General features: G+C 39.5%; 1 protein-coding gene across 4 annotated transcripts; it reads right to left on the reverse strand.

Moving 5' to 3' along the window:
* Positions 1–9,262: 9,262 nt before the first annotated feature.
* Positions 9,263–12,300, reverse strand: LOC122038121. 4 transcript variants are annotated; one of them, XM_042597726.1, is made up of 8 exons: positions 12,005–12,300; positions 11,814–11,907; positions 11,616–11,701; positions 10,760–10,838; positions 10,627–10,686; positions 9,900–10,024; positions 9,722–9,793; positions 9,263–9,381 (listed from the first exon to the last, which is right to left on the reverse strand). In XM_042597726.1, the coding sequence occupies exons 3-8, from the start codon at positions 11,633–11,635 to the stop codon at positions 9,279–9,281; spliced, it is 459 nt and encodes a 152-aa protein (XP_042453660.1). In that variant the 5' UTR covers positions 11,636–11,701; positions 11,814–11,907; positions 12,005–12,300; the 3' UTR covers positions 9,263–9,278. The 4 variants fall into 4 exon arrangements, with proteins under 4 accessions (XP_042453660.1, XP_042453662.1, XP_042453659.1 ...); XM_042597728.1 differs by having other exon boundaries at positions 11,814–11,916; XM_042597725.1 differs by having other exon boundaries at positions 11,814–12,300.
* Positions 12,301–13,101: the final 801 nt, after the last annotated feature.

A 13,101-nucleotide genomic window follows, 5' to 3' on the forward strand; every position in this document is an offset into this window, starting at 1 on the left:
ACGAAATAGCATATTTCGTCAGTAATCTCGTTTCTGACAAATCAGCTACCGACACCTATAATTGCGTCGGTAATCTGTCGGTAAGGTCATATTCCGACGGAATTCGATCGGATATTTCCATCAGTAATACTGATTATTTTTGTAGTGTACATAAAAATTGAAGGGGAGTCTTGACGCAACAGTAAAGTTGTTACCATGTGATCAAAAGGTCACGAGTTTGAATCCTGGAAATAGCCTCTTGCAAAAGTAGGATAAGACTGCGTACAATGGATCCTTCCCCGAGACCCCACATGGCGGAAGCTTCGTGCACCGGGCTGCTCTTTCTTTTACATAAAAATTGGCAATGGTTCGAAAAAGATTGTGTTGGTAAAGTGCTTGTCTATAGGGGGTGTACTTATTGGTGCAATATCCCTTAGGTCAAGGTTGACCTGGTTGACCAAGCTTGAGTCTTGGTTTGTGTTTCGATGTTTGACAATATATTGGGTTTAGATGATATGGACAATGCAGGTGCAGTTGTTCATTTGGGGAGATTGTTGATACAATTCCCGTTTGGTCAAGGTTGACCAGTTGAGATGTAAATGAGAGTCAAGTAGGTCAAGGTTGACCGGATACTTGACTGGAAAGTTCTGGTGAGTGAAGTCAGGCAGAAGTAAAGTCCTAGTGGGTGAAGCTAGGCAGAAGGAAAGTCTTAGTGAGTGAAGTCAGGCAGTTGGAAAGTCCTAGTGAGTGAAGCTAGGCAAATGGAAATCCTAGTGAGTGAAGCTAGGTGAAAGTCCTAATGAGTGAAGCTAGGTAGAAGGAAAGTCCTGGTGAGTGAAGCCAGGCAGTTGGAAAGTCCTAGTGAGTGAAGCTAGGCAAATGAAAATCCTAGTGAGTGAAGTTAGGTGAAAGTCCTAATGAGTGAAGCTAGGCAGAAGGAAAGTCCTGATGAGTGAAGCCAGGCAGTTGGAAAGTCCTAGTGAGTGAAGCTAGGAAAATGAAAATCCTAGTGAGTGAAGCTAGGTGAAAGTCCTGGTGAGTGAAGCTAGGGAAGGGAAATCCAGATGAGTCAAGGTTGACCAAACATCTGGTGGAAGTCCAAGTAGGTCAAAGGGACTGACCGGATACTTGGCACGAGGAGAAAAGTCCAAGTGGGTCAAAGGGATTGACCGGACACTTGGTGAGAGAGTCCTAGCTGGTCAAGGGTGACCGGATACTAGGTTTTATGTACCAACAAGTCATGGCTGACTGGATGTTGGTTTAGGAGGCTTTAGACTTAATTTTAGGGAGAAATCATGAGCTAGATCGATCAGCCGATCGATTGGCTCATGCCCAATTGATCGGCCGATCGATTGGGCGAGTCTTTGCGACAAGCCTCCTCCCAATCGATCAGTGGGTCGATTGGGACAAGTGCGCGATCGCACAGAATGGCGCTAAATAGATCGGTCGATCGATCCAGATCCCACAATCGATCAGTGGATCGATTGGGAGCTGCGATTTCGCGCGACAAGCCCTAGATCGATCAGCTGATCGATCCAGGCTATTCTAGAGAGCACAGAGGCGCTCTGGATCGATCGATTGATCGATCCAAAGCCTCCCCGATCGATTGGGAGCAATCCAATCGATCGGGATCCAACCGTTGGCGCAGATAAAGGTCGTTGGTGTGCGTCTTTTTCGGTAGAATTTGCACTGTTCACTCCAGATCCTCGACAGCAACTCCACAGCTTTCTCTAACCTCCAGATCGCCAGTTCTTGAAGGTTCTTGGAGGTTCTTCCAAGTCAATAGGTGGATCAAAAGCAAGAAAAAGAAAGCTAGGGTTAGGGTTTCTGGTATTCATTGTAAGCTTTGCTTATACTTTTGTTCTCTTTCCTTTCTTTTTGTATTGAGAGTCTTGTAAGGCTTCTCCGCCTTCGGTAGTTACTGAAAAGGAGTGTTTGTTAGTGGAGGTGTGTGTCTGTGCGTGGATCCTTGGACTAGTCACCTCTTGTGAGGTGGATACCAAGTAAAATCCATTTGTTAGCATTGTTGTAGTTGTTTCTTGTATTTCCGCTGCATATCTTTGAAGAAACAAGCAACGTCAAGCATGAAGGAAGAATCGAGCTATTCACCCCCTCTCCCCCTCTAGCTACATTTTCGGTCCCAACAAGTGGTATCAGAGCAAGGTCGCTCTTCACCGGAATCATTGCCGGAAGGGGCAAACATAACAAGAAGAGCTAGAGGGTGAAGAAGTTGGAGCAAAAAATATCAAAGTCAAAGAATTCAAGAAGCTCAACTTCAAGATGCAATTCCAAGATGGACTTGGATTTGACATAAGGGTGGCTCCACCGTACACATCTACAAGCTTCAATCTTTAGAAATCAAGGATCGAAAACTTCTTAATGGTGGAGATAGAGTAATGGTTTGCTCTTATGGAAGGCTTCGAAGTTCCAACGAATTCAAAGGGTAAAGTTCTTAAGAGGAGCAAATGGAGCCCGGAGCAAGTCCAAAGGTGCGAAGGAAATGACAAGGTAACCAAATTATTGGTTAATTTATTGCCTAGCAAAATTCTATGCAAAATTGGACAATATGAAGATGCCAAAGAGCTTTGGAGCAAGTTGGCTAAGCTCCATGAAGAACCCTCCACTGTACCGAATCAAGAGAAATCCAAAGAGGGCGCCTCATTGGAGCAAGACCAAAAGGAGGACTCCGAAGTTGAGAGATACTCAACTTCCGAAGAAGAAGTCCAAGAAGAAGCCTCGTCTTCAAAGGAATGCAATGAAGAGGGCAAGGAGAGGGCATACTCCTTGTTCCATGTACAAGATGAAGATGAAGAAGCCTCCACCTCTAGGATTGAGGGGGAGGAATCTTCGATGACACCGGATCAAGAAGGAGGAGAAGTCTCCACATCCGGGTCAAAAGAAGAAGAGGATGAAGAAGTTTCCACCTCCATAAGTCAAGACAAATTTATTGGAGGAGTATCAAGTTCGGATCAAGAGGAAGCTTCTACCTCCGGATCAAAAGGAGAAGACGCCACCCCTACAAGCAAAGGTATAACAATTTCAATAGAAGATAACAAAAATCATATCATTTGCTTTGAGTGTAGGGAAAAAGGGCATTACAAAAGTAAATGCCCTAAATTGGCCAAGAAGAAGGGCTAAGTGACACAAAAGGGCAAGGAGAAGCCCAAGGAGACCGCTCCCGAAACAAAAAGGAGCAAGGAGTACATTGTGTGTTTTTTGTGCAATCAAAAGGGACATTACCGGAGTCAATGTCCCAAGGGGAAGAAGGCGGCCAAGGCTCAAGGAGGAAGCACACCTCAATGGGGAGTCTCCAAGGTAAAAAGAAAGATATCATTTATTGAGCCTACTTCCTTGAACAATGGTAAAAAGCATGCTAAGTCAAGTCTTTATCATTTTAATGCTATTTACCATAAGAATAGAGAGCATGATAGCATTAAGGAAAAACACATGGCTCTCCATGCTAAAACTACCACACCTAGGGTTAGGAAAACCTAGTGAGTGAAGCTAGGTAAAAGTCCTAGTAAGTGAAGCTAGGCAGAAGGAAAGTCCTAGTGAGTGAAGCTAGGCAGTTGGAAAGTCATAGTGAGTGAAGCTAGGCAAATTGAAATCCTAGTGAGTGAAGTTAGGTGAAAGTCCTGGTGAGTGAAGCCAGGCAAGGGAAATCCAGATGGGTCAAGGTTGACCAAACATCTGGTGGAAGTCCAAGTAGGTCAAAGGGACTGACCGCCCTTTGACCGGATACTTGGCACGAGGAGAAAAGTCCGAGTGGGCCAAAGTGATTGACCGGACACTTGGTGAGAGAGTCCTAGCTGGTCAAGGGTGACCGGATGCTAGGTTTTATGTACCAACAAGTCATGGTTGACTGGATGTTGGTTTAGGAGGCTTTAGACTTGATTTTAGGGAGAAATCATGAGTTAGATCGATCAGCCGATCGATTGGGCGAGTCTTCGCGACAAGCCTCCTCCCAATCGATCAGTGGATCGATTGGGACAAGTGCGTGATCGCACAGAACGACGCTGAATCTATCGGTCGATCGATCCAGATCCCCCAATCGATCAGTGGATTGATTGGGAGCTGCGATTTCGCGCGACAAGCCCTGGATCGATCAGTCGATCGATCCAGGCTATTCCAGAGAGCACAGAGGCGCTCTGGATCGATCGGTTGATCGATCCAAAGCCTCCCCGATCGATTGGGAGCAATCCAATCGATCGGGATCCGACCGTTGGCACAGATAAAGGTCGTTGGCGTGTGTCTTTTTCGGTAGACTTTGCACTGTTCGCTCCATATCCTCGACAACAACTCCACAGCTCTCTCTAAGCTCCAGATCGCCAGTTCTTGAAGGTTCTTGGAGGTTCTTCCAAGTCAAGAGGCGGATCAAAAGCAAGAAGAAGAAAGCTAGGGTTAGGGTTTCTGGTATTCATTGTAAGATTTGCTTATACTTTTGTTCCCTTTCCTTTCTTTCTGTATTGAGAGTCTTGTAGGGCTTCTCCGCCTTCGGTAGTTACCGAAAAGGAGTGTTTGTTAGTGGAGGTGTGTGTGTGCGTGAATCCTTGGACTAGTCACCTCTTGTGAAGTGGATACCAAGTAACATCCATTTGTTAGCATTGTTGTAGTTGTTTCTTGTATTTCCACTGCATATCTTTGAAGAAATAAGCAACGTTAAACACAAAGGAAGAATCGAGCTATTCAATCTCTCTCCCCCTTCTAGTTACATTTTCGGTCCCAACAATATTTCCATCGATGTATTGGATCTTAATGAACAACAGAAGGATATCTTGAATCTCCATATCAACATAAAGGAATATGTGTCAGATTTGACAGACAAGAGTAGCAATTATTCGAAGACGTATCAAAATCTTAAGGCTCTTGTTGATAATATGGGAGCTGGACTTTGTCCAAGTTGGAGTCACATCAAGTGGTGGTTTTTTATGGAATTATTAAAGAAGGACTAATAGAAGTGCACTAAGTGCTAATCGATTTTTACGGATTTTGTGTCAAATGATATTTTGCCTGGGTTATCGTCTAAATTATTTTAAATCCGAGATGAGTTCTTTCAACTCAGGATAATTAATGCAGGAGAATTCATAGTTGTTTATTATTATTATTTGTTAATTTTATCCGTTCTGATATTTAAGTTATTTTAAATATTTTTAGTAATTTTTATCTATTATATTTTTTTGATTTTGCGTTGTTTAGATTTTAAATTATAAGTATGTTAATAATATTTTTTTATTTTATAATTTCTTTTCGTTTGTTACAAGATAGAAATTAGAATCTATATATTTAGATTTTTTTTTTTAGTAAAGTATGATGTTTATATAAATATGTAATTAGTTGTTTAAAAATTAATCATCAATTTTTAATAAAGTTTTTTTATTTTGGTAAAAAACTGTAGGTTTTTCTTTATTTTTGATATTTTTTTCTTTTCTGTCTTTTCTCCAATTCCGTCTTCTTATAAGTCCGTTGGATAATAACTATCATATCTGTCATAATTTACCTAGATAAATATAATAAAATAGCAAACAAATAAAATTTTTATTTAGAAATTCTATAATAAGCATCTAGAATTTTATTCAACATTAGTTACGAATATCAACAATAAAAAATAATAAATTATAATAAAAATCAAATAGCTTAAAATTTATTCTAGACGTTAAAATGAAAAGGGTGATCATTTTTTAAAAAAAAATTGTTATTTTGTATTGATCATGGACGAGTAATTTCTTCTTTCTATTAAGAAAGGGAGATTACCAACAAATGAGGAGAAGAAGTGAAGAACATCCTTTGAGATGAAGAGAATCGATATATAATTAAAAATAATAATTAAGAATTTTTTTAATATGCATAATATTAGAATATAAGAACTCTTATAGCCCCATAAAATATGGGTCTAACCCCCTATTTTTTTTTCTTCCATTCATTTATGTTTATTTATTATTTTTTATTCCGAATCGTAGAATACTATGACAAGTAATTTGAATCGTTTACTAATCAATGTTACCTAAGTGTTATTATTATTATTTATTTTATAAGTTTAAAATATGCTATTGCATTGAAATTCCTAACAGCTGTCTAATCCGAATTATTAGGAATCCAATAGTAATCTAATTTAACAGATTTCATTTGATGAAATGAGGATTCTATATAAATTAAATGAGACCGCCTATCGCAATCTACCCCATCAATTCTTTCTTTCACAGCTTCACCTAAACTATCGCTTCTCTGCTCGTCTCTTCTCTTCTTCTTCATGGATCCTGCAGCTTCAGCCAACTCCAGGAGGATCAACGCAGACGCCTCCGTCTCATCGAGGGAGATACCTGGTTGGGCGGCCAACACAGCCGGCGTCACTCTTCGCATTAAGGCGCGAGTGGTGACACGGCTCTTACAGCCTCATCAAGACATAGAGCCCCAATTCATCTCGCACTTTTGCCGCCATACACTTTCTTCGTCTTCCGATCATGTCACTGCCGAGTGCGTCCATTTCACCATCCCCCAGCCCTACTGCCACATCAGCCATCGGCCCACCTGGGAGGAGCAGACGGAGCAGATGTTCTTCCATGTCGCGGCGAATCACGTGAACCCCACCGACCTCGACCTTCTCGCTCAAGCTTTCCGAAGATACACCTACACGGTGTTCGACCGATTTCCAATCACAGAGTTGGTCTCTATGGAGTTCTTTTCCATCATTGAAATCCCCGTCACTCCTTCCGCTTCTACCGGCCGCCTTCACTATTTGATTCCTCGGGAGGCCAATGAACATTTTTTCGGAGGCGACCAAGATATCAACTTCGTTCAGTTCAACAAAGGGCCGAGTCCGGCATCCACAACGGCGGTGGTGGGGCTCCAGATGGTCACTACGACAGCAGAAGATAGCTCGTGTTCCATCTGCCTCGACGATTTCGAGGTGATGACTCAGGCTCTGGCAATGCCTTGCGGCCATTCATTTCACGAGGGGTGTCTGAAGGAGTGGTTGCAACGAAGAAATTCTTGCCCCCTCTGCAGATTCTCACTTCCCACCGCAGAGTAGCGACTGGATCGATCTACTGCAACGTAACTAAGAAAATTAAAGAGATTCATCCATTCCTTGATTTGTTTAATGATGATCGATATCATTTGTAATTATATTACTACTCTTTTACTACGTTAGTCTGTTTGATGGATGAGAACCTCAATTTGATGAATATTGATGTTATTTCATGATCAATTGAGAAAAAACAGAGGATGTTGCTGTACAAGAAATTACTATGAAAAACTCATCAAGATTGTACGATCTTGTCTCGTTAAAATTATGGTCTACAATTTTTAAGATGAATGTTATTTCCATTGAACCCTAGCTCAATCGAAATAATTTCAATAAAAAAACTCAACTCCATTAGATTTGGATGATTCTATCTTACTTCGTTTAGTAACCTAATTAATTTGGCTACTGATAATATTTAGCATCTATTTTTACCAATAATTAATGAGAATTATCATAATTTATTATTATAGATTGACCCAGTTAGAATTAGGAACGGTCCAGTAGTGTGAAATAAAAAACAATTAAGAAATGCCTGCCATAGTATGCTTGCAACTGCAGACTACGATAAAAAAAATAAAAATATATATATATGCTTGGAAATAATTATGTAGTCGGTAGATTGACCAAACTAGAATTAGGAATAACTGTCATAATTTATTTATTTATTTTTTTAAAAAAAAAATGAATCGTATACCGATTCTAAAAATATTTATTTGGTATAACTAAAAATAACCGTTGCTCCAAATCCGACACGATATGGTGCAATTATTACCTAAAATAACAATAAATCATAGGTCTAGTTGCCTACCATTGTCCTCGAGAAGAACACATGGCCTGATTAGAATGATCGGACATAAAATTTCCATTTAAATAAATTAACGGTTCCGATTGAAGAGCCACAGATTCATGCCTGCTTTATATAATACTGGTAGAGTAGACTTCCACCGCCACGCCTTAATCAACCCCCATCGATGAGACCTTCACCTCCGACGGCCGCCTCCCCAGTCGAGGACGTTGTTCTGATCGATCTTCCGCCTTGGATAGCTGTCTCAGGCGGCGTGGAACTGCGGGTGATGGCGCGGGCACATGTTCGGTTAGATCGCCTGGTTCCAGAACCGATAGCCCCGGTGCCCCGATTGATCGTCCGCTTCTGTCGGCGAACGTTTCCTTCTCCGGAGCACCCGAGCGAGAGCGCTGGCTTTGTCATCCACCAACCTTTCCATCTACTCATGCAACAGCAAGCATGGGAAAGGGAAGCACGGGTGATGTTGGCTCTTGTGGCGGCCAATTACGTGCGGCGCGCCGACCTATATCTTCTTGCAGAGTCGTTCCAGGACTACACATCTTCCGCTGTCCACCGGCTACCCATGATCAGTGTTGTTTTGATGGAGATATATTCCATCATTTTCGTCCCAATCACATCTACGGGCGTCAGTCGCCTCCAAATCTGGCTTCCTCCGGAGGAGTTTGCTCTGTTTTTCCAGAGCGAGGGCCGCAACAACGCCCACTTCGACAGAGGTTCCAGTCCAGCATCTGCAGCGGCGGTGGAGGGCCTCAAGATGGTCACCGCTGAAGAACCAAACTTTTGTTCCATATGTCTGGAGGATTTCGGGATGGCGACTCCAGTGTTGGCGATGCCTTGTAGTCATCTCTTCCATGCGGCGTGTCTGAAGAAATGGCTGGAGCAGAGCTGTTCGTGCCCTCTCTGTCGCGTCTCGCTTCCTCAAGAAGAGTAGCGGTAGCTCGACAGCTCCACGATCCGCGACTCCTCATCGTTCATATTTTATTCATTCATTCCCATCCATTTACTTTCTTCCGCTTTAGACACCTAACTAGATGCTCTGTTTAATTAGTGTTTCGTTTGCTCCAATTATGCTTAAGCTTGTGTTGCTTTGTCCTCATCATCAATGCATTATATAAATTTGTTTCATTCATCTTTATTCTCTTTTAGACCGTGGAGAACTTTTGTTGCTAGTAGAAGTCTACAAGACTATGTATGCCCTCATGAGGCAGATATCAGAAGTTTCTTTTTGAACGTGTATATTCTCTTTAGAATGAAAGGCATGCATCTACTGCGCACAATTATATTGTTTGAGTAATAAGTGAACCATCATTACGTACATACTTTTACTATTTTAGGTGTTCTTGGAATTAAATTGTATCTAAACGTAAATCTCAACAGCTGTTCTAGATTTAATCCAGTTCGTGACATGCCATTATGTCAAAAACATATTCGTGAAGAAAATTTTTTTCCACCCGAGATCACCATAAGCAGATATCAGATCTTGTGAACGTGGTAACCGGCATCTTCAGATGTCAAATCGTCCTTCCAATTCTCAAATTCTGACCCTCCAAACACTAGCTGTTTGATCCCAACATAACTGAAAAAGGAAGAAAAACTAGTGAAGCCAGGGATCATTTAATCAGGTACGTAAAAAGGAGGAATTTCCTGTGTAAATTTAAAAATAAATAAATCAAAATCAAAATCAGAGCTGAGGTTCGAGGAGACAATTTTCATCACTTCGTCAGACACTGGATAAAAGAACTAGCAAAATAGCGACCCCAGGAATTACAGTCAGCAATACTGGCTGCTGAGAGGGACTTCTCATGGAGAAAAGAAAACGAAGAATAACTTGGAGCATTTGGCACTAGCATAAGAGTAACATGGAAATATATATAATGAAATTTAGAGTTCATGAAAAATAAGGATCTCGAGGTTACTCTGAGCTGATGGTTGTCAACGAATTAATCAGGACATCCAGGAGCAGAGGTTCACTGGTACCAATGTCTACGCTGCAAATATCATATTGAAAATCCATACAAAACAATTGTATATAAATCTATGAAAATATTGCTAGTTGAGAAGGATTTCAAGAATGCAAAAAAGAGTTTGATTTACCATATCCGTGCCAGATTGTCTTGAATCTCCAGATCACCAATGTTGTAAAATGTTGCTGGAGTAACATTTGCTCCTTGAATAGCATCATAACTCAGTCTTTTACTCTCAAGCTGTGCTTGTGATAACTGTATATATTTTGAAGGATAAAATAAAATAGAACAGAATTAAAAATCCTAATCATATGTTTGATACTAGAAATCCAGTCGAAACCTCAAATTTACTTTTTAAGTTGGTCTGCCTTTCTAGCTGAATTGCAAATCAGAGTTATGAACCTCAGTCTTCAGTCCAATTTAAATACATTGAAAATGTACATAGCATACTTATGCAGCTCCTATTTACCAAGTTGGATTACTTAATATCATGCAAGCTGCAGCAAGTTTTTTTCACTTCTGATTGCTACAGAGTGAAATTCCAAAACGTGTTGGATGATGATATTTTTTCCTCGATCAACTAGAGTATATCATAACCAATGCATCAATTATTTTCTTCATTGAGTGTCAACATATCATGAAAAGAACAAGGTGTGCAACCCTGTTCCTTTTTCATGGAATTCAACAACTAGAACTCTATGCTTTTCGATGTAACAGTATTGAATACTTGTCAAGCACACGATTCATAAACCATCCCATTGTTACACTGATATGAGCTGTCTAGAATATTGAGGATACTAGACAATTGAAAATGCACATGCCTAGCCGTATCTAGATAGTTTGTTCAAATTTTGTACCTGCATGTTCATCGAGTTGCATCCTCCAAGGCGCCCAATTATATGCCAATATCGAATAGTCTGTATACATAATTATTCATCTTCTTTAGAAGTAACTAAATGAAGTCAATGAAGACTCATTTGATACACTTACATCACAGATTAAATTAACATCTTTTGCTAACGGAACATTGTAGAATTCAAACCATATGTAGGAGTTTGAAAAATCAAACCTGACACATATCAACTTATAGAAGTTAGAACTGTTTCACGGAATCAAAAAAATGAGAAGGAATTAAATCATCTTATGAGAAATCGGAGGAGAAACATAAGGCATAATGAAGCACCTGCTTAGATAAAGTACTTTACAAAATCTATAAATTTCAGTTCCATTCAAAACTTTTGGATCTGTATATTAGTTTTAAGCTAAATAACTTGCTGACATATACATAACAAAAAGCCATGAATCACACTATTTGGGATTGGCTATATGAATTATATCTGGTGTCACTTAATATAAGAACATATTACCAATAACATATAGATCTTTCAAATTACTTTTATGTGCTGTTAATAGAACATTGTTCAGTATCCTTCTCTCACTCATGCTTTCGACTTCATTTGAGCTAATTTATCGTTAATAGATTCTAGTGGCCATCTTTAAGCGCATCCATACCATGTCAAGATGCTCTATCCATGCTGAGGTATATATCCCTAATGCTGCAATGTGTGGTAATTTTTGCACTAAAGCAGCAATAACTCATGCTGTTGATTGATGATGGAGCAGTTACACTATACTAGTAATAGCATATGTTCAGTATAAATTAGCTAGAATCAATACCTGTGCACATCTATGGCTCATGCCCTCAACCTAACCCGATAAATATTGCAAGTATTTCACAAAAAAAAAAAAAAAAATCGATATCACAAGGTAGGAGTTCCCAAGAATCCTGCACGAAAGTGTTATTAAATGTGATTATCCAGTGCCAAAGCCATTGACATTCACTCACTTGTTGAAGATGATCTTCATTGGTTTAGCAGACCCAGTTTTGGCATGCAAAATCTTGTGTCTCTTCCTTCTTATTCTCTCCTCAACCTATTAATATATAGAAAAAAAGACAAATTAGAACTATAAGAGATCCCCCCTTTTATGTCAATACAATAAGCCCTAAACCCTAATAATTGGATGAGATATTGAAGTGTGTTACTCGAGATTGGCCCTTCTTGGGGTCATCGAAGCAGCTTCCGAGGATCTCCGCCAGCTCTGGATCTCTACCATAGTCCTCTTCATTGCCTCTGCCTCTGTATCCACTTGAAGAATTCAAGAAGTCATCCACCTCAATTCCTCCCTACTCCTGCTCCTCCTTAAATTCATTGGAAGAAGGGAAATAATCGAAACCTTCCTCTCCTCGTCCTTCTGTTTCATCTACCTCTATCGTCTCCTCTTCGAAGCCTGCAACCTCCAAGGGTTTTTGGAGGGGTTTGTCCCGCTTATTTGGTCTAGCTTTGGCAGCGATGGCAGGAAAGCGGAGATGTCTTCTAGAGTCGACAAAACTGAAGAGATTTGGAAAAGAGAAAATGAAGGAGGAGGAGGAGGAGACGCCAGCGCCGGTTCCGGCGATCGGGACGGGAAGACGGAGGCAAGGCATGGAGTGCGGCTTGCGAATGGCGTCTCGTCATCTTTGTCGTATCCCAAATCGTACTAGCAGAAAAGTAATGTGTTCGATTGGATCTTGATTGCGGTTCGGTTCGACTGAACCGAATTAAAAATACCTAGTTTAAGTTTCGTATTACTCATAATCATGTACATAATTTTAAAATACCTAAATTACATATCCGATATCTACTTTGCTCATCCTTACTCTCAGAATCAATTGTTATAGCAATCGATATATATAGTATATATGATTTTAAAAAATTTAATCCATATACAATAGCAGTCAATTAATTTTTTAAAAAATTATGATAAAAAATTTATTATTCTCACTGAAAGATATTGAATTGATATTTGGAACATTGATATAATCACTAAATTCCATTGATGAATTTAAAAATTTTAAAATAATATGAAATTAAGTACTTGATTATATATATACTTTCAAAAATTAATTTGATATTCTGAATTGAGAATAATATATTTTTATCATAAAAGACTTTAAAATCATATAGCAATTATAACAGATTTGATTGCTAAAATGTAACAAGTGATTCGGTCAACCAAAGGGAACACACATAATGGAAAAAAAAAATGTATGGTATTTGCTATTTGGATATTTTTAAAATTATCTATGCTAGTTGAGTAATACAAAACTTAAACTATTCATTAATTTACTGAATTAAAAAACGAAAAGTTAGTTTTTTTTTTGTTGGTGTTATTCGTTACCTTCTTTAATGCTTCTTTATGTATTTTATACATGATCTGGCTACTTCTACGTGCGCGATTACTCCCTAACTTAATTAATTAAGAACATGCTAAAAAAACTAACCAATTAAGCC

Source organism: Zingiber officinale, chromosome 1A (assembly GCF_018446385.1).
Source record: "Zingiber officinale cultivar Zhangliang chromosome 1A, Zo_v1.1, whole genome shotgun sequence".
In the NCBI taxonomy this organism is placed as follows: Eukaryota; Viridiplantae; Streptophyta; class Magnoliopsida; order Zingiberales; family Zingiberaceae; genus Zingiber; species Zingiber officinale.